This window comes from Mastacembelus armatus, chromosome 14 (genome assembly GCF_900324485.2).
Source record: "Mastacembelus armatus chromosome 14, fMasArm1.2, whole genome shotgun sequence".
NCBI classification, from domain to species: domain Eukaryota; kingdom Metazoa; phylum Chordata; class Actinopteri; order Synbranchiformes; family Mastacembelidae; genus Mastacembelus; species Mastacembelus armatus.
This window is the reverse complement of record NC_046646.1, coordinates 11274671-11297340: the sequence shown is the minus strand read 5'-3', so window position 1 is coordinate 11297340 and position 22670 is coordinate 11274671. Positions and strand designations below refer to the sequence as shown.

Below are 22670 nucleotides of genomic sequence, written 5' to 3'. Positions count from 1 at the left end.
CATAAATCTGCGACGCGGCTAAACGTTCGGCCATTTCGTCGGTGCAGGCCAACAGCCGAGTAAGGCAGTGGGGATATATCGCGTTTACTGGTCACCTGAAAGGCATATCAAGAACATCGTACCATGAGTGAGCAGGCTATTTCTTTCGCCAAGGATTTCTTGGCTGGTGGCATCTCTGCTGCTATTTCCAAAACAGCTGTGGCTCCAATCGAGAGAGTGAAGCTTCTCCTTCAGGTAAAACTCCGGAAGGCTCACCCCTTTAGCCGGCTAGCCTAGCCTGCTAACTACTATAGGATATAGTCCGGTCTCTGCCGGCTGCTCTCACAGATCCACAGGCCTACACTTCAGCATAACGCAGTTACACGTTTTAATAATGTAACGTTAGAAGTAGTTAAAGTCTTAAGAGGGATCGGTTCAAGGATTTAAGGTCACCATGGGACGGAAATGACCTACAAGAGCCTGGCTGCTAATGTTAGCTCACTGCGTTAACCTTTACCGGCGTAGCTAACAAAGGACAAACGCTTGACATTGAGACACTCTCTACACAAATACACAGCAACTCCTGCGGTTTATTTACACCTGTGACAATTAATATACAGTGAAAACATAACAGCTCGAATATGTTAGAGCATTATGTAACTAATCAATGAGCATGTTATCCACCGTATCGCAATGTTAGCCAGCCTTTAGCGAGGCTGTCATAGACGCAGGCCCGGCCGCATCCATTCACAGCCGGGTCAACTGGTTTTTACACCCTTTTTTGGGGAACCTGCACAACAGCTTTACTGTATTTCTGTTTACAGACCCCCACCAACCTAATTGTATTATATAAATGCTGCAGGATCTTTAATTTCACTGGTTTGATGTTTGATAGATCATAATCCATCAGTAACAGCTATTATGATTTGGTGTCTAGTAAACACTGACAGATCTGTTTTGTTGTACATGGCTGGAGTTTTTACAGTAGCTTTTACAGGTTTTGTTTGTACTAAGGTCACAACAAGGAGACCTTGTGGTTGTCATGCTTGATGGTTAACTGGCTTCCCTATTTTAAGCTCAACTTTTCTGTTTTGCTTATTCCAGGTCCAGCATGCCAGTAAGCAGATCACTGCAGATAAGCAGTACAAAGGTATTATCGACTGCGTTGTCCGTATCCCCAAGGAGCAGGGGGTCCTTTCCTTCTGGAGAGGTAACCTTGCCAATGTCATCAGATATTTCCCCACCCAGGCCCTCAACTTCGCCTTCAAGGACAAGTACAAGAAGATCTTCCTTGACGGTGTTGACAAGCGCGCCCAGTTCTGGAGGTACTTTGCTGGTAACCTGGCCTCTGGTGGTGCTGCTGGAGCCACCTCTCTCTGCTTCGTGTATCCCCTCGACTTCGCCCGTACCCGTCTGGCTGCGGACGTCGGAAAGGCAGGACAGGAGAGAGAGTTCAAGGGTCTGGGTGACTGCCTGGTGAAGATCTTCAGGTCTGATGGTCTGAAAGGCTTGTACCAGGGCTTCAATGTGTCTGTGCAGGGCATCATCATTTACAGGGCTGCATACTTCGGCATCTATGACACAGCTAAAGGTATGCTGATTGTGCACTGAAACATACTTATAGCTCATGCTCTTGAGAGGTTCGTCTTCCTGATCTGTAACATCTTTGCTTCTGTGATTTACAGGTATGCTTCCAGACCCCAAGAACACCCACATATTGGTGAGCTGGATGATCGCGCAGACTGTGACAGCTGTTGCTGGCTTGACCTCCTACCCATTCGACACTGTCCGTAGACGTATGATGATGCAGTCTGGACGCAAAGGAGGTGGGATTGTGTTAAAGTGCTTTTTCAGTCCAAGTTGTATCATCACTTGAATATGTAGTAGTAGATTAAATGCAAGTTCTAGTAAATATTCATATGATAATGGGAAATTAATTTGTACTGCTGTATCTGACTTCTCTTTTCTTAACTTGCTCAGCTGATATCATGTACAGTGGGACCATTGACTGCTGGCGTAAGATTGCACGCGATGAGGGTGGCAAGGCTTTCTTCAAGGGAGCCTGGTCCAACGTGCTCAGAGGCATGGGCGGCGCCTTCGTGCTGGTGTTGTACGATGAGATGAAGAAATACATCTAATTCTTCATGTTGTCACATCATTGTCAAATTTGGCTAAATGTAATAACTTTCCATTTCTATGGACTCTGCATTCTGCCTTATTTATGGGAACAAACTATAGAGTCACCACTGGCTGTGGGCGATGGCTGTATTTTGCGCGTCTTTTATGATTTTAAACGTTCCACACCCTCTTTACCAATGTCATTCCTGTAAGAAATCTGATACCTCCTCTTGTCATTCACTAGGTTTATATGGTCCCGACTTGAATAAATTCATTCTGGGGAACAACTAAAACTATTGTGAACTCTCTCCTCCACTCTCATAGCATGAGATGAGCACTCACTGTTAATGAATTGCATGAAGTGGATTACACCCAACAGCTATATTTACTTGTGCTTATCTTGTCCTGAGCCTTCCAGGTTGACCGTGGTCACTTCTAGGATTGTATAGTAGAACACTTGTATGCTCCTGTAGAATGGACCGACAGGAAACTGATAAAGGCAGCAGCAAACAGAAGTTTTATGTTGGTTATCTTTGTGGTGATTTACTGATGCATTTTACTGTTTGTAGTTACAATAACAAAACACCTGAAGCAATCAAGCAAGAACCTGTATCTCTTAGGAAAGATTCGTAGAAAATGTATATTTAGATGCCATGTAGAAACAGTATAAAAAGCTTTGTAAACAAGTGTTATGCTAACATTGATATCTTAATGGGAAAATTGTTTTAAGATCAAGCTAGATGAGACCTGTGGTGCTGGTTAACTAAAACGTCTACATGTGCTGTAAGTGTTTCTAAGTTGGAAATGGTAAAAAATATCTTTTGAACTTTTTTTTTGAGTTCATCTGACTATTTTTATTTATTTTTTAGGGTATCTGAAAATAATCAGAAAATGCATGGCACAAGTTATTTTATTTTTTCCAGTGAGCAGTTTAAAACAGACACTTAGTTAAAAAGATATAAAATGCAAATGTTTGGTATTTGGCTTCTAAAAACATGACTATAATAATCATATTTTTGTCAGTATATTGATTTCAAATCTAATTTTGACAGCCAGCACTAGTATATTAGTTACTATTTACTGTAATTTATACTATTAGGTCGCTATGAGATATAAACTAGAACGAGATTTGCCACCAGGTGCATGAATTCACTGTTCTGGTTCGACATGTTGGAACAAATATGAACACAGGGTGTGACACATACCGGTGAGTAAAGGTTTTGCTACACAGCCTAGATACTTCATGTACTAGTACAAATACTTCATGTACTGGTATCTGCGTTACCTCCGGTTGTACATGCACTGTTTGTAGTCCAGCTGAAGCAAAAATCCCAAAGCAGAAGTGATAAAAATAGGCACCGTCAGTGCAGTAGTTCAGGGCTGATAGGCGACGACAGGGGGCGCCAGACGTCAACTATTGTGACACGGGCGCGCTCACGTACTCTGGGCGCGCTCGTGTTTCTCAAAGAGGGATGTCTGAAGCTCAGACAAGCTTAGAAAAAATCTCCCTGTCAGGACACTGGGCCAAAGATGAGGTCACTGCGTGTCTCATCTGAAATGAAGGTGGATGCAGCACCGTCATCAACACATGTACAAACTACTGTAACTTTTACAAATGGTCAATAAAGCTGAGAGATGATCATGTGTTATTGCAGAGGCTTGTATTGTAAATTGAATATCCTCCTTTCCCTTGTAGGCTACAAAACAGCACAACAGCAGCAGTGTCACATCATTTTCCTTGGTGTTTTAAATAAGTTTGGTGATTTTTATATTTCTAGATTTTACTCAAAGGGTACATTTTTGCCACTAAGATCAATTTATGAATATTAAGGCTGTGATTAACTTTATATGCAATGAAAAATATATATATAAAATTTTCAAATAGCAAGTATTTACGTTAATTAGGCTGCCACACTGCATATATTATATTGACAGTATGGTTTTAACCATAATATCTAAACCTAAATAGTACAGAGTAAAATAAGCGGGTAACACAATCCATTTTCTTCAGAAAATCTATAATTCATTTCAACAAAGAAATCTTTCAAAATAATATCTCCAACATTACAATACAAAAAACAAAACAAACCAAAAAAAAATCTTCTTAATCTTCTTCCTGTCCCCTTTTCTGTTCATTAATGTGTTTGCCAGATTACAAGCTAAGAACGAGGCGCGATAATAACATTACCATGGACATTTTCACATTAAAAATCAAAATACAAAATTCACAATGGTAAGCCTTGCTGAAATTGAAACTTGGATCTGAATCTAATTTTATTAGAGGAGGCTATTAAAGTTGGAAATCATTTTGACTTAAATCGCTGTATCCATAATGAATTTTATTCGAAGTACATTTTCATTTTATTTCATTTCATGATTATGGCAATTATTATGTTTTATTTGCAGAAATAAAAGTACAGTTTAACACTCACTGGATGCTTAATCTTGCAGCACATGATTTTAATCTGAGCATGGAGGAAAGCTATTAATGATGGTGTTCTGGTTGTTCTTATTAGGCATGCAGTAAAATAATCAGTGAGTGGAAGCCCCCAACCAGTGAACACTTTATCTGGTTAGTTTGGCCTGTGTGTCGTTCTGTGCAGCAGCTCAGGGGTTAAAACAGACACCTATCAGCAGAAAAAAACTCAAGCTTTGGTTCCTGGAAACACACTGGCTGCATCAGAATTGCCTGTAGGTGTGAAATATTGACTGGGGTTGTTTATTAATCATTGTTAGATTTGTGACTGACTGTGCAGGGTGATTCCTGCCTTCTGCCCAGTGCATTCTGGGATACAATCCAAGCCCGTTCAGAATCACAACTGTATTTGGAATCGACACACACAACAGCACAGGCTCATATTATTTATAGGCTTAGTTGTAGCCAAGACAGTTTAATTATTTGATTTAATTCACTTCAGAGAGTAACTTCTGGTTGTGTGGAATTAGATATCAGTTCAAAGTGATGGACAGTACAGTTGTGAAAGGATGTGTGTGGAAGCTTTTTCGCATAAGTGTTGCCCTTTGTATATATTTCCACATGGTTTATCCATGAGATAATCCCCAGATCAAGAAAAAAGCAGGAAAATAAAAGAGCAAGCAGACTTTCTGTGAAGTACAGGAAAGTACTAGTTTTTATTCCTTCATAATCAAACTTCACAAACAGCTTGAACTTGTACAATACCTCAGAGAGTGAAAATTACAAAAAAAGTGCTGGTAACATTTACAAAAATCATCCTTACTTAGCAACAATCAGTTTATTCTTCCACACTTTTTTTAGTCTTTTGTATTAAGGCTTAATACTTCTGTATAAAGTATATGCAAGATAAGTCTTCACAGTTTTTCGAAAAAAGTCACAATATTATGTAACATAATGAAGCTTTTACGGCTATTTTCTTTATAATAACAAATACACATCACTGGTAAATATATGTGAAATACAGGGCTTATTGTAAAATGGCAAGTAATGATACTGTTTGCTGAGATAAATTGATTCCACACACTGTTATAGGAAAATTTTGACATACCATTGCTATAACTGAAGGAGGAGGAAAAGAAAATGATAAGCATAAACACTTGGGAGATCGCCTCCAAACTTTGGCACATCCCATGAAACAATTTCGTAAAATATGAGATTTATTTTTGAAATCATACATATGGAAGAATAGTTAAACTGGCATAAAGTGAAAACATGCTGTAGTAAGGTGCTAAATCAGAGATATTACACTGCCAGCCTTTTTTTTTTTTTTTCCAACATGGACTGACATGAATAAGGTGCATTTGTAAGACTCAAAGCGTGTGTAGGCCTTTCTCAGATGTCAACAAAATGTGTAATAAATACAAATTTTCAAAAACAACCTAAATTGACCAATAGTCTTGAGGCGACCTCGTATACTCATGCATTCCCATGGATTCAGAGAAATGAACGTCTCTGTACTGCAGTTGTGTAACTCTCTAACTGTGGCATGTGAAAGTAAAAGCTGTATTGTATTCATGGTATGTGTTATTTGATTTTTTTCGATTTTTATTTTATTATTTTTATTTTTATTTTTTTTAACTGTTGAAAATGTGACAAACTTGATGAGTAAGGAGATGGAACTGAAAACTGAATGCAAAACTAAGCCAAGATATATTCACAAGATCCTCTAAGCTGCACTGGTTTACAGGTCAACAGATGAGAGCTCTAGCCCTAGACTTACCAATTTCACCCTCATGCATACTGTACGGTTAAAGTGACGCAACAAGCTTGCTTAAATAGTCTACATCACAAAAGCAATTTGGTTTTAGTGCAAACACAATTGGCTGGCTTCAGCTTCTCAATAATAACAAGCTCACCAAGGAGATTACAAGAAGGCACATACTTATGCTTCCTCTAACACGCAACATATTTAGACAAACCGCAACATCTTTCAACAACATCACGAAGCGGTGAAAACAGGAAAGCTACTACATCCAGATAAAATGGTGAAGTCTTGCTGTGTGTGAATTATTGAAAAAATTTACACTTATTCATCAACAAAATAATGATGTTAAGGTTAATAATTACTGCTGTTGTGAATGACCATGCTGAATAAGGATGAAGTATGACACATTTCTGTGGATACAGATTTTCTACATTACGCAGCCAATGATGTTGTGTTGATACAACAAAAGGTACTTTTGGATTTGTCTTTTTTTCCTCTTAAGAAATATTTGATTATTGTTTCACTTTAAAGCATTTTTTTTTGTAATATCCCAGATGAAAATCACTCTAAGTGCAGAGAAAAATGCAAAGATGACAGTGGACAGCTGGGTTTATTGTTCGTGTATTTGTGTTTATCTTTCACTGTGTTGTGTGATGGAGACGACTGACATTTGACTTGTGGGAAATGATTTCTTCCCTCATACATCCTGTCCCTCACTTCAGATCTGTAAGAGCTGCTAGATTTGTCCAAAACAATCACAGGAGGAAACAACAGTTTTAATGCCCCTCAAATCTGGACACTAACACTCGGGGTACTGCTGGCTAAGAAAACCTGATACGAACAACAATATGTGGATATCGTGCATTTAAAAGCAACCGATTCTGTACCTTTAGAAAAAAAAAATTAAATAAAAATTTGTGAAATATCACCATTTACTCAACATTCCCACTCTGGCCAGACAACCATCAGATACTATGGTTCAAAAACGTGTTGAGTGAATTATATTGCTTTTGATAGAAGAAGACCAAAATAAGTCTAGTGCAAATCTTTTTTCTGGTTTGAGAAGTGGTGGTTGATGTAATGAGACTTAACTGTCTATATCTGCTGAATCGAGAACATACCAGATGATTCTGAAAACTGGACAGCTGTCAAGTGGTATCCCTTTACAATTTTTCAGAATATTTAAGAGAGCACTCTTTCTTTAACAGAAAATAAAATAATTATAAAAAAAAAAAAAAAAAAAAAAATCTGTCACCAGTTCATGCCATGCAACAATTTGGGAGGGAAACCCTAATAAATATTTTGTATTATATGTAACCCATCACCCAGTGAATGCAATTAACCAGCACAAAAGAAGCGTCCTAATGTCTAAAATTACTCCTACTTTGACCAAGAGGATGGAGGCCCTGGTAGTCACCCTCCCCTGTACAGCAGGGAGGATGTGCTTCGTCTGTCAGCTTACATCTGTGCTAAGGGGTGTTGTCTGTGCAGTTATGTCTGTGTTTTTACATCTCTCAACTTGGAAATGGTCGAAAAGTAACTCCAGTCCAGTGTTTGACAAATCATATAATAAAAACATCCTTGCACATACATTATTAAAAAAAAAAAAAAAAAAAAAAAAAAAAAAAACTTTATCCCCTATTTCAAAACAGCAGTCAATACATTTTCAAACAAGCTTGTTTCATAACAACAATAATAATAATAAAATACAAACCAACTTGGAGCATAAATTATCAAAAACAAACTGAAAACACATTACTGCAGCATATAGTTCAGGGTTGCTTAGTTGTGATATTAACTACCTTTACTACAACAGCTCCACTTCTGCCAAGTTCATAACTATATAGGAGAAGTATTTTTAGGGAAAAGATAAAATATCAAGCTAACATAGGCAGAAAAAAATGCCTAACAAAATATACACATATTTATAAGCACATCTCAAAGTTCCACTCAAGTGCATGTTTACAAAAGCATCTACATACATGATATGGCAGCAACAAGCCTGAAAGCCAGATGAAAAAAAAAAAATACTAAGCTGATTTATATTAGGGCACATGAAATTTCTTTTTTTTATGTAAATATTTGAGAAATTCTGTCTTTGTCTCAGGTGCAAAACATCGCCCAAATTACAGTAATCAAATTTCCTATTTTGAACACACAGGATGAAAAATATACAGCAGATTCAGCTACAATTAGACCTCCCAGTAATAAAATATTCTCAAATTTTGCCAAATGGTTTACATTCTGATTGCAGATGATGTCTTGTCATTACAAAAATATATTTTATCTTCTAATTACGTTAATATTTGGACCACATTTAAATCCATGTTACAGTTTGGTTTTAATGGAATAATTTTCTACATGTAGTGATTGCTGGCTCTGATGCTTTTTTTTTTTTTCGTCAGTAAACATAAAAGCTAAATTTGACTTGAACTGCTGAGACTGAAAGTTGTGTATCATTGTTGTTTCCTTATTTTATTTTTTTTTGGCTTAATTAACATCTTACAAACATGTGCAAACTTAACATCTTGGTCCATCTCAAGTATAAATGGCTAAATGTATTTTTAAGTCACAAGGACAGATCAGTAATTTTAGGGACAATCTTAAAATATTGGACAGTGCCAAAATTTGAAGAAAAACAAACTATTTAGTTTTAGTCCAACATGAAGGTGAACAAGGTCTACACTCATTTTGTAAATGTGTGTACAGAAGCCATAACCAATGATTATTCAGTACTGTGTTTTGTCAAAGATACAATGCAACATTTAAAATCTTATACATGTTTTAACATGCGAAAGTTCAAATCACAGCTACTGTGTTGGATTCATTTTTATGTTTTGTTGCATTTATTATTTTAAAAAAAAATCTATTTTGGTCTACAACAAGCAAAATTAACACAACCACAAAACTATAAACAACTGCTCACGTGACCAAACACAGATGCATTTTCACAAGCACCCTGCCATGAGAGGAAAAACCGATAAAATAACTGGAGCAATCTAGCCCGATTGTAGGAACCCCACACACACAAAAGAAATGTTATTTTCTCCATAAACGTAAATTGTTTCAACCCTTCTTTGGTTTGTCAAAACAAACATTGTCTAATACAGTTTTTTTTTTTCATTTGCCTCCTATTGATTAGCATGGCCCCGTTTTAAAAACTAACGCCACCGGCCCCTTTGGGAACATTACAGTGCTAAAATTATTAAGCTAAGTCTGCATGTCCATTACAGCATACTGTGTTGGCTGAGACAGTGACCAACATCAAGACAAGCAAGAGCCTTGATTTTTCTGGTTGCTGTTTTTTTTTTTTTTAATGTCTCTGATCTATGAAAGAGAGACCTACACTGAAAAACAGAGTGATAGCATAGTGCATGTTGCCTTTTGAATCAGCTTAAGGTGTGCTTGAAGCTTATAAGGTTTGTGATCTCATGGCAAAATGTGATTAGAGATGAGATCAAAAAACTGATCTATTTGAGGAAAATATAAATCTCATTGAACTTTAATGTGAAGGGCACCATTTGCTACTACACCATCAAATTTGCCAACAAATGTGTGAAATGATTAAGCACTGAAAATCCTCTTTTATATCAGGTTAGTTAAGTGTTGAAGATGAATGCCAGGCTCGGAGATGGAATGTGCTGGACTTAAAGAGGAATGCATGTTTTAATTGCACTGCTGCACACTTGAACACTAATCGTCTCATTGAGCTGGACTAAGCCAAAGAGCGAGCGGAGAACACAAGGAGGCTCAATGTTTAGTTTTCAGATGCTAAATCACACTTATGTCTCATCATTGCTGTGATTCAAAAGAAAACAAAACAAAACATAACACAGAACCACTGTTATCGAGGGACGCGCACAATAACAAAGTACCCCCCTACAGCAAAAAAGGCTGTGTGGAGAGGACCGCATGCTTCATTTGGACTGATTGATGGTAGTTACCTGATGAGGTTTTATTAAAAACCTCATCAGGGTAGTGTAATAACTGCATGTTCGGAGAACGCATCATAGTGAATATCATCTAGCTGTAGCTTAGTTTAGCTGATTTATACTTACAAATCTGAACAGCTGTTTCACTGTATGTCTGTAAAGCTCAAAGGTAAAGCAGGATCTGGATGTTTGTCTGAACAGATGCTGTTTTATATGTGTGTGTGTGTGTGTGCGTGTGTGTGTGTGTCATAGTGTGACAGGTGGATGACAGGGACTAGCTGTATCACATTGCCTATATTTTTAATGCTTCATTTTAACATTAAATGTATATGAAACTAAGCCTTCAAAATGCATTTTTATTCATCATAGCTGTTTTCTCCTATTTACTTGAAAACTATGTATTCTGGAGGATTTAAAGATTCAAAATGAAGGCAATCACTTTTTTTTAGTTTGCTGCATATTTTGTTGTTCTAAATTCAGGTTTTATTATTTTAAAGGCTTTATTTAAAGCTATTCTTTATTTTTTGCTTTCCCTACTTGGTTCACACATAATTTAGCAAAAATGTTATAATTTAAAATGTCTTTTTTTTTTAAACCTGGCACAGTAACTAGGCTGGAGAAGGTTAGAGAGAAAACTGTGGTAATTAGTCCACAGGGGACGGAATAATCAGCCATCCCCAAACCTTTTCATCTCACAGCCACTCAGTCCTGAAACTCGATTTATGGGTTTTAATTCTACCATGTTTTCTTTTAGTTTTGTTTCCATGTTGATGAACCACCACCAACCACCTAAACTTTGTCTGTGTGCGTGTGTGTATGCGTGTGTTTATCTGTAGCCAAAACTTTCCATTTGTAATCTCATTTTGCCTCCAAGTAGTTTTTATAAAAATCTAGTCTAACGTTTAATGAGCACTTTTTTTTTTCATTTTTTTTTTTTTTTTCTCGTTGCTCAACCTTTAAAATTTCAAGCTGTACGTAAACAACAAGGCAGTCAGATAAGCTAAAACTCCAGTGATCGTCGTGGGGAAAGTGGGCACTGGCATGCATGTGGAAGAACCTGTCAAGACACACAACCAATATTTGAAACCAGCAGAAGCCATTTCCTATGACTGCACCCCTGTATTGTTTTAAAACTAATGTACAGTAAAGGCCAGTGGAGGTAACTCCTACCATGTTTATACGTTATAACCTGAAGAAATTAGCAAAGATTTGACTTGGATTGTCTGTACTTTGTGGCAGGCTGTGTGTAAAGTTCATCGCTTGCGGTTGTTTGGCTCCCTCTGTTGTTTATAAAGTGCCACTGCTCCTCCTCCCCTCACACCGACTTACAGTACAGTACAGTATATGGCTTGCTTTTGAAAAAAACAAACAAACAAAAAAAAAAAGCCTAATATTAACAAGAAAGAGCAACGTGAAAGAAAAAAAAAAAAGGTCATTCGACTTCAGGAGCTCATATTTAATTTTTTTTTCTAAACATCTAAAACCTAACCTACTTAATATATTTTATTTAAAAGAAAATGTGATTGCATTTTATATCTTTGAATCCTCCAAACTGTATAAATGTACGATAAAAAATAAAACTTGCAGATGTAGCCTTTTACTGTATATGAATAGAATATTTCAGGTACTTTAAAGGGTTCTCTTAGGATGCACTCACAACCAGCAGGTTTTAGCAGTAGTAGTATAAATAGTATATATTTTAATAAACCACTGTGTATATACTGTATCTGTGCAATGTAGGAGAGAAAAACTATGAATATTCTGTATAGTTGCTGTATGTACTGATAGGCACTTGATAGGCATATTCCCTATATCCCACAGGTATTGTATACTCTAGCTGCAATTATGTCTTTATCAAACTATCTGAAAATGTATTTATTATCTGTGTGGAGATGGTGATACTTAAATATATATAGTATATTTGTAAGAAGCTATCTATTTCACTCTTATGTGTACTGTAGAAGGACAAAAAATGCAGTTAAGTATCATCTGAATGGTTTCATGTGTATCCTACTCTTAACTGTGTGACTTTATTCAAGCTTAAATAAAAGAAATCTGACTTAAAATGTGTGGAGACGAACAGGAAGACAGACACATATTTATCAAATTAAAACAAACCTGTTCCTTACTCAACATGATCCTCACCATCACTAGCTTTCATTTCCTTGTTTTCATCTCAATGCAAAGCATATATGCATATATAACACACTGAAATATGACTCAATAGCTGACTATCCTTTATCCAGTCGAGTGAAAGCTATGTATGTATAAACAACACCACTATGATCACCAGAAAGAAAGTAAGAGGAAGTCTGAAATAAAGAAGTATAACGATGAATTAAACATACTGCAAGAAGGACAACAATGCACTGTAGACCCTGTGTCTCTACACTAAGATAAACAAAACATGAACAGTAATATATTTGAAACACAATACAAACAGCTGCAGACTCAAGGCTATTATCTACTTTTCAATATGTTTTGTTCTGGAAAATATGTGTACACTTTGCAAACATAAAGTCTAGACTTCGTTTTTTTTTTTTTTTTTTTAACTAACAACTAGAAGAAGCACGACTGAGATAAGGACTCATTTTCTGGATAATGTTGCAACTTCTCAACAATTTTTAACCAACTTCTTGCAACACTGAGAAAAGAGAATTAAGCACCACCACGAGTAGCTGAAGCAGTATAAGGAATATATAACTATGAACAGTGAAGATGTGTGATGCTAATGCAACAGGGGAAAGGGAAAAAAGCCTGGGTATGCTATAACACATTATGACACCGGAGAGAAAATTCTTCCTCTTCCAAGTCTGGTCTGCTATCAAACACCTTATGATACAATAAGTCAAATGACAGTGGGACGAGTTATTAGCCCTCATCCAGATAACATTGAGATTGGCTACTTTTGTTATTCCAAAACAAACAAACAAAAAAAAAGATAGACAATTGATAGTGTAATTCTGAAACCAAATAGTTCAAAAACCAACATCAAGCTACTTAACCTACTATTTAGACCAATGATACCACAAAGCTGGTTGTACTCATCTAGCTACAGTCAATAGTGCATTTGATATATGTGTTTACACAAAATATGTAAAATTTAGGTGCCATGAAGGAATGCTAGATTACTGAATACATACATTACACTGAAACAATTCAATTCATGTGTCTGCCTTTGCTTTCAAACAAGTGATGATGTTAGTTTGGCAGTGTTTAACTTGGTATTGAACAGACAATAATCACCAACATCATGAGCTGTGTGCCATACATGTGGCAATACTGTTGGAAAAAGATCTCGGCAGTTGCTTACATATACTATTTAGTGCATTGTCTGTTAAGGCATGAGATTACCCTCCACTTGCTGTGTAGAGACAAATATAGCACTAGCATGCAGCAATATTGCCATCAGGGCAACAACAGCTACAAACTGGAACCATACAATTTAGACTTATATGCACACCATAAGAGACAGGCCCAATCAAATGTTAAGTAATGTGCTACTTTTACTGAGGACTAACCACACTCTCTCTCTCCCTCTCTCTCTCCCTCTCTCTCTCTCTCTCCACATATATATATATATATATATATATATATACAGCTGAGCTGAAAGACCAGACTACAGAATCTCTCCAGGTATCACATGTTCATCACTTGACTTCACTTCAAACTGACTCCACAGGGAGCTGAAATCTAGTACCAATTATACAAAGTTTAGCATCAAAACACTTGACATTAAGTTCTTCAAATGGGTACAATGAAGTCAACAGTACTTGATCTGGGCTGTAGTCAAATCTCAGAACAAATGTTAGAGGTGTTGTATTAGCCCAAAATGTTTGGAGAGCTGCTTCTCATAGTACCTGCGCTGCATATTGCAAAGGAAGCCCTACAGTTCAGATATTCCACTTATCAACAGTTTGATTAGGCTATATACCACACAGAGACACGCACAGACATCCAAACACTAAGGAAGGGACACAACTGTGTACAAGTGACAGATATTAAAGAAGCTGCATTCCATCACCTCCCAACACCTTTAAATGCACAGAAAGTTGTTCTAGGACACACATATCATTTATGTTACACACACACATACAATATAAATGTATTAGTATTTATGATATAATAAAAGTTATTATTATTATCATTATTATTATCACCTCCGCCAACGGAGTTGGATGGGGGCTGTGTTTATTATTACTGTCGCTGTTTCACTGTAAATGTTGTTTGGCTTGGATGTTCTCATAAGAAAATTCTGTTCTGCTTTTAAAGAAATGCAACTGAATAAACTGCTTTAGGGAACTGATGCCATGAAAGAATAAATTCAAAGGTTAAAACGTTGATGAGCACACATAACGGTACAGGTTTAAATAAAGATAAATGCTTGCATTAAACACGGCACGTGTACTGTATATACTGTAGGTAACTGCAAGCAACAACAAAAGCCAGGAACTGCTGAATTATTTAATGAATAAATTGAAACAAAGCTAATCTATTACATGTGAACTCTACAACCAAATGTTAAGATTAAAAAAATCCTCTTTTCTAAAACTATAATATCTCTGTTAACAGTAGTGCACTTATTGGTTTAAGCAGTGCAACATATATGCAAGAAAATAATGCAGTCCACTTATCAAGATTTTAAAAAACGTTTTTTCCTTTGAAATTGAATAAAAGAAAAACCATAGAAGTTCATTTAAAGTAAATTGATTAAATATTAAGCACAGGCATTTTAAGAAAATGTGCAAAGTAGCACTTTGTTTTTTTGAATTTACAACAGGTCTTTTTAAGACCACTGTATGCAGTTACTTATTTTAACAATACAACTACGAAAGTGTTTGCTCACATAAATGAGCAAATCCTTCAGATTGCAGTTGCAGGCAGTTGCATGTGTGTGAGTGTGTCTGTGTCTGTGTGTGTGTCTGTGTGTGTGTGCGTGTGTGTGTGTGTGTGTGTGTCCTATTTTGGATAAAAAGCAATAGAAAAGAATTCAAATATTAGAAATGAGCATTAAGTCATGTGATGCATGGATGACAACTTGCGCACACTAGCTTCCAAAATCTATTCTGTACATGCTGTGTCTAGGTCGTTTTTTTTTTTTTTTTTAGAAAAATCAGGAATGTATACTGTTTTTTAGAAAGTCCACCTGCAACTTGTGGTATATCATGAAAGACTGTCATATCAATCAGTGGAGCTGTTTGTTTTGTTTCGAGACCATGTTTCCTTTCAAAACACTGCATGCCATTTGAGCCTTCAGTGGGAGCCAATGCATCAAGACCAATGCATTCAGCTCCCACCTGCTGAAATAGCATGGCAATCGTCATGAACAGGTTATACAGGGGTTCTAGGATCAGGATGACATATTTTACAATTTCAGATTTGGTTCAAATGAAATTCTCCCCATTTAAACACTGTTCCAGTCAACAATTAGCCTAACCGCCCAAATATTGTAATTTGATTATTAAAACCATGTAGGCTCATCAATAACAATAGTTAAAGTGAGAAACCTTTTTTTAAAAAAATCTATATCCCATAACAGTCAGGTGCAAGTTGAGGAGCAGCAATTTATGAAGGAGAGAGTTTAGTCGCATATTCCAGCCTGCCATAACTGTGGATGTGAAAGGCTAAAAAAACCATCAGCAAAAAAAAGAAAAAACTTCCTATTTTTCTTATGTTCTGAAATGGAAGAGGTCTAGTAGCCTTAACAGTCTTTTAAGATATTAGTGGCAGTGTATTCAAATGAGTTAAACTCCAAACTTCGAAAAAAAAAAGAAATATATTTTTGCTCAAATACTGTCTCATCAACACACCCTAATTTAGTAAATCATCAAAATTGATGGACAATAATTACAAAACATATGAAAAACATTTGTCCCTGTCACCACTGACAGTAAATTACATTTCAGTAAAATGATTGAAATTGGTACCTTGACAACAGCTGCATTATAATCCCTTAATACCATAGGAATAAATAAAACCCAGTGTCAAATTAACTACTCTCTTTTTTTATTTTACATAAGAAGGCAATCTTGTGACCATCAAAATTTTTAGAGGGAATATGTAGCCCAACCCCAGATGATTTTTTTGTTATTGTTGTTGTAAATTATACCACAGTAAGCTTGGACATCTATAGTTTCCAAACTGGTCAGTATGGGTTCACAACTGCCATGATTTGCGCTTCATGGCAATGCGCGCGCGCACACACACACACACACACACACACACACACACACACACACACATACACACACAACACACATTTGGACACACAGACAGACATATGCAAATACACAAACGCTCAAACATATATGCACATGTATATTCATTCAGACATATCTACACTAAAGGTGTGTTTGTGTGTATGTGTTTCTTTCGTAGGCCTTTCGGTAGTGTTCAACACATAAATCAGTATTTTAGGAAAGCATACATTTAGAGGCCTGTAGTTAGGATCCATCCAGTAGATCAATATCAAACTACTAAGCCTTAAGGCCACCATCTTTTTTTTCTTTTGAATAACAGAAAAAAACTTTTTTTTTTTGGGAAACTTAATGTGCCAGTGTCTATACTCATTACTCTTCATACCTCAAAATAAGAAAAGGAAAATCTAGTGCCATTTTATTTGTCATTCTTTTTGAAAGAAGTTTATCTATTTGTACTTATCCATCGGAGACATGCATTCGCATGTGGTCATTGAAGTGCTCCATTTGGTCGAACTTGGCAGGGCAGACGGAGCACACGTAGGTGGTCCCTTCTTGGCAGCTCGCTTCTGCAGCTACACCCACTCCTGTTCCAACCCCAGCCCCTACTCCAGCACCCCCACTCACTGGCATGGCGAGGGCCACCACTCCAGCTCCAGGCTCAGGGACAGCCATAGGCATGGGAATAGAGACGGGGCCCGGAGTACCTGCACTCCCCGACAGCCCTGTGATGGCGCTGCCTGTGCTGTGCAGGGCCATATGCCTCTCCAGCAGGGTCTTGTGTGAGAACTTCTTCTTGCAGATGTAGCACTCATAGGACTTCTCTCCACGGTGCAGCCGCATGTGGACATTGAGAGAGCTCTTCTGTGTGAAACGCTTGTTGCAGATGCTGCACTGGTAGGCCCGCACCCCTGTGTGTGTCACCATGTGTTTGATTAAGTAGTCCTTCAGGGAGAAAGAGCGCCAGCAGATGCTGCACTGATGAGGCTTCTCACCTACATGTACATGCAAGACAAAAGCATTAAGAGGAGAGACAAATTTTGAGGATTAGGCTTAAAAAAACATTGAAAGTCTCTGCGGACATTACGCACAGAAACTCTTAACATTTATTTGCTTTTTTTGGAAAAATCAGCTCTGATCATCTGTATAAGGGCTTTCAATGAAATGTCAAAATCTGTGTAGTGTGGTCATTTGTGATAGAGAAGGTTTAAGTGTCAGCCTCCTCTATAAATGGCACATCAGCAACTGAAAATCAAATTGATACTCAAAGCTCCTGGAGCATAGTCGCTACACTTTTAACACTACACAAACAACGTAGCAGGTTCAACCGACTTCTACTTGTACAAAAACACTGAACGCTTGAAGCTTGTTGTGTTACTTTTCCAGTGACGGAACGTACCTTGGGCTAGAAACATTTAAAACTCTATTAGCTTTGTGGGAAGGGCTTTCTTTTAAAATAGCTCTGATGCAGTTGTGGCAACGGATGCAAAGTACAAAACTGTACAACTGATATTTTGTGAAAATTGCTGTAATGACTTTACAGACACAGAAAAGCGGAACTACAAGGGAAAAAACCCCTAAAGACACAGAATAAAGTTAATTTCCACATGATCAGTGAGGAACCAAACCATTTGTGTATCTATTTGCTATTTTGTCAGCTTGTTAAAAGGTAAACTCATTTTAGAAAATTGTCTCGGCTGATATTATGGAATGTAAAATTTTAACATATTAATAATTATGTAAAACTAACAAATAGAGAAACAGACTGATAATGCTACAAATTACCAAGTTCTACCATGCAAGTAAATGAAGTCCTGCATATCTACTGTTTGCTGCTGCAAGTTAATGTGTAGCTATTTGCTCTGAGTTCATGAAGCCAATAATTTATATTTCTATACTACTACTTTGTTTTTTTTTTTGCTTGACCTGCTCCACAGCAGCAAGGTCAGTAAGCAGTTCTTTTAAACTGTGTTTCCCCACTGATTTTATTAACCACAGTTTTCAGTTTCTGTGGCTGATCAGTGGTATATACAGGATGTGGTCACTGCCATAAAGTGAAACTGAAAATGAAATGCAATGTAACTGTATTGTCTGATATTGTTTTTGTATTACGGTAGAGAAACAATACATCTTTGACATGTTATGAATGAATATTCACATCATGCGTTTTAACGTTTTCATACCATAATTACATTTTTATCTTAAAGTCTGTTATCCCCTAACGAAAATATTTAGATACTATTTACTCATAAGTAAAAGCACAGCCACCCAAGAGCTACCAGTTACACATTTTGACTTACCAGTATGGACAAACATGTGTTTGACGTAGTTCTGTTTTGCAGTAAAGGTTTTACTGCAGAGAGTGCATTCATAGGGCTTCTTTTCCCCCTGACCAATTCCTCCTGCAGCCTGTTGCTGCTGAGCTGGCGCCTGTTGTACCGACATGGGGTTCGGGAATGATGGCATTGCAGGGGGTGGCACTGCCACAAACTGGGGTTGCTGCTGGCCAGGAAGGTAAAGGAAAGGCTTGTTGTCTCTAGCCGGCTGTGTAGGAAAGAGTGTGGGCAGGAAGGTGCTTCCAGCAGTGCCCATCACTTGGGAATTGCTGGTCACGGTGAGCGGCATCCTCAGGTTGCTGGTGTGAGATTCTGCCTGGCGCATGTAGTGCGGGGCACTTGGCAGGGACTGGGACATGACTGAGTTTGGCAGGGGCTGCATCATGCTACTGTCACTAGTGCTGTGGGATGTGTCCCCGTCCTCTGTCTCTTGCACTTGCTCTGGGGACGAGTCATTGACCTCTATCTGCACTGGAGCTCCTTCACCTTGCTGCCCTTCCCCGCCCCCCTCTCGGGTAAAGGCCGTCAGGTACGGCTGCTGCTCCATAGCATCTGGCTCAGTACTGATGGAGGAGCTCACCCCTGAGTCAAAACTTTCAACCTTGGATTCACTCTCTACACCCTCAGTATGGTCAGTGTCGTCTTGGCAGTCCTCCAAATTGTCATAGCAGCTGTACTCATCTTCGGCCTCCTGCTTTATGTGCATCCCTCCTGTTTGTAGGCGTACCGGTCGGGGTTGCTTGCGGCAATGAGTGGACTCTGTGGAGATGAAGCGATCAACCTGCTGCGATCTCTCCTGGATGCGGTTTATCCAGGGTGGATCTTGAGATTGCTGGTCCTTCTGAGTGCTGAGAGTCGGATCATAATTTGTTGACAGAGGATTAATGTAAAGGGGGCGTTCGCGGGTGCCATTCTGCAGTGAGAGACCAGGGTAGGTGTACAGTGATGAGTATGTACGATCTATGCTTTGCTGTGATGTTGCTTGCATATAACCTGACTCTGCGTCACTGCTGGGCCCAGAGGTGCCAGACTCCGGTGTGCCACGAGGTGTTTCCTGACCAGAGTCTCCTGGTATAACAGGGAATCCCGCAGGCCCAGCCAGGCCCACATTCTGGGAGACAATACGGGTGCACTCATCAATGACGGTCTTGATCTGTAGGATGCTGGCAGCAGTAAGGATCTGTAGGGCCTCTGACTGAGATACCCGCAGAATCCCACTGTACATAAAGTCAATCAGCTTTTGGATGGATTGCACTGAGACCACAGAAGGGATCTCAATGTCGCTGTAGCCCAAGAGAAGCTTGTCCTGAAAGAAGGGGCTTCCAGCAGCCAGCACGCACCGGTGAGCTCGCAGCATACTTCCATGGATCCGAACAGTCACGTCACAGAAGTGCCCACGGTTGCGCTGCTCATTGAGGGTCTCAAGTACAGAATTGCTGAAGTTGTGGAGATTGATGTTATGAATGCGCTCGGTCATCCCCTTGCAACTGATGTCACCTGCAAGCAGGGAGCAACATACCTGACTTAAAACCTCTGACACACACAATCACTACATTATTCAAATGGGATAAACATAAAATGATCAAAATAAAATGAAGATTTTCTTTTTTTTCCCCACATATGGCAACACCATGCTGCATTTCCATTAGTAGTTTTTGCAGTATTACTAATATATAAGGAGTACTAAAACTGTCTAATTGAATAATTAAATATACATTGTGTATGAATTATGGGCAAATGATTCACAAGAGAGAAGCTTTGTTAAATAAATTGGCTTTTGTTCTAAACAACTTTTATAGGCTGCATATTTATACTACTATACTTAATTAAAACATATGATAAGTAGCATTAATTCTAATTATGAGCAGTACATAAGTGGTAAGAGGTGGATTTCTAACATGAAAATACTGATGTGGCAGATTCAGTATTTTCCCAAGTGTCATATTTAGTAATATTAGTATAAAAATCAAATTGTTTCAACATCTGAGCTAAATCTGTCTTTAAATTGTGTTTTAAAAATTTCCACAGTGCCATGGTAAAAGACAATTAAGATGGTTCCCATTTTTTTACCACAAGTTTCTCTCGTACAGTGTGTATCTCTGAAATTTCTTCAACCACCATTAGGTGGTGCACTGGGCTCAGAGGACAACAGGCCTCTTTTGTTAGCCATGTGTTCACTGTGATGGCGCTTCCTAACTATCTTAGGAATACACTAGATGTGACCCGGCTGATCAGTGTTTAAGATAGCTCAAGATGCTTTTCTTCGCAGTTAGGCACAAAAAAAGAAGAAAATCTAAATCTAAATTAGACAGCTAGTAGGTATAAGAATTATGCACATTGTGTGTTTTCATGATTACTGCAAAATTAAATTATTTTGCATATAACTGTAAAATTTAAGTAAAGCAGTTGCCCTTACTTGAAAGATCTAACAGAGCACTTTGTTTTAAACCAAGGAAAGATGTTCTCGTTTTAATCTAAAATTTTACGGATAATTGATTACACCATGTTTACAGTATGATAAAATGCCAGTCAACCTTACAACTGTACAAATAAAAAAACACAACAAAAATTAAGGTAAATACTTTAGAAATTGTAATACGGTTATACACTGAGTAAAAATAAATGTAATGTAGCACTAAGAATAAAATTATATTTGACTAATATTTGTTCATCTAAATGAGGTAAAATGAATTAAAATGTACTACAGGAGCAGAGTGATTGGTTATCAAAGCTTATTTCTATCTGTGTCATTTCTAACTTAAACATAAACAGGGGGAAAAAAAAATCGAAGCAGCCTAGTACTCACAGTCAGATGACGTTTTGTTACGAAGATGCTTGTGTGGCTGGTGATGAAGTGCGGGTCAAGCTTCAGTTTGCTGGTGGAGATGGCTGATCAGAGGCCGGGTGCTAGGCAAGGCTGTCAGTCCTCTCTGTCCAAATCATGTGTTGCTCTGCCAGTGTTTGGAGGGGGAGAGAAAAGACAAAGACAAATCTTAATGCCATATTCTGCCTTGTCAATATTGCCACTCCCTTAATGAAAAAGGAGCCACAGTAACGGGAACATCGCACTGCAACAGATGTGTGAAGAGTTCTCAAAGCAAGACAAATGGACGTTCACCGCCAATTACAAATCAAGGTTGAAAATAATATTGATGTTGGAGCCATTTCTTCTCTCAGTAGTTATCTGAGCTTCTGGGCAACAAAACCACGCCCTTCCAAAGAAAAACGATCTCAATTCCTCATAAATGTACACAGATAAAATAATTTAGCAGAGGTGTCAGACACATGACAGAGACTTTTTCATTTTTAAATCCTTAAATTAAAGAAGACCACGTCCGATACAGCGAAGGAGCGGACAGGAGAAGTAATAATAATAACAAAAAAAACCCCAAAAAAAACACATGAGGCATTCATTGAAAAACACAAGAAAGGCATTCAGCAACATTAAGCATGTGATGAGCTGGTTTGGTGATGTTGAGCAAGCCTTCTACTGTACACATACAGTATAGATAGAGTTTGACCTCAAAGCCAGAAATAAAATTGCATAAGGCTAACCATAGTTATATTCTCATGGTATCATTTAGGTTCATGTAATGCACTGAACCAATGTAAAATGCCCCTTTTAAACAATTTATCACATATTTGTCCCATACAGGTCAAAATTGGCTTCAAACATTTCAACCAATGAAGCTTTCAAAGTATATGGAAATTATGTCAGGATGGGATATTTCTCTTAATTTGGAGTTTGGATCATACTGTATACACAAGTGTGACTCTCAAAATATTTCTTGCCAGCACAGCAAAAGAACATGTAGTAGCTGGTTACAATACGGACATCAAGTGCTCTCTGTAAAATGCCAGGAGTTTCTGAATGAACAGAATGGGGCTAGGATTTGACCAGACCTGCACGTTAATGTTGACGCATAT

At 37.8% G+C, this 22670-nt stretch overlaps 2 protein-coding genes across 2 annotated transcripts in view; one reads left to right on the top strand and one right to left on the bottom strand.

Annotated features, from left to right (window-relative positions):
- The first annotated feature begins 13 nt into the window (after window positions 1–13).
- On the top strand, window positions 14–2928 carry si:dkey-251i10.1 (ADP/ATP translocase 2). Its single transcript, XM_026328596.2, has 4 exons — window positions 14–234; window positions 1084–1570; window positions 1665–1805; window positions 1960–2928. The coding sequence occupies exons 1-4, from the start codon at window positions 124–126 to the stop codon at window positions 2115–2117; spliced, it is 897 nt and encodes a 298-aa protein (XP_026184381.1). The 5' UTR covers window positions 14–123; the 3' UTR covers window positions 2118–2928.
- A 2282-nt stretch (window positions 2929–5210) lies between these two features.
- The window catches only part of zbtb20 (zinc finger and BTB domain containing 20), a 32440-nt gene continuing 14980 nt past the window's right edge, over window positions 5211–22670 (bottom strand). The window contains exons 2-4 of the mRNA XM_026328885.1: window positions 21550–21694; window positions 18708–20240; window positions 5211–17402 (exon numbers count right to left, since the gene is read on the bottom strand). Of these exons, the coding sequence (XP_026184670.1) occupies window positions 16867–17402; window positions 18708–20220 (2049 nt within the window). The 5' untranslated portion in view covers window positions 20221–20240; window positions 21550–21694 and the 3' untranslated portion in view covers window positions 5211–16866. The remainder of the gene's footprint in view (window positions 17403–18707; window positions 20241–21549; window positions 21695–22670) is intronic.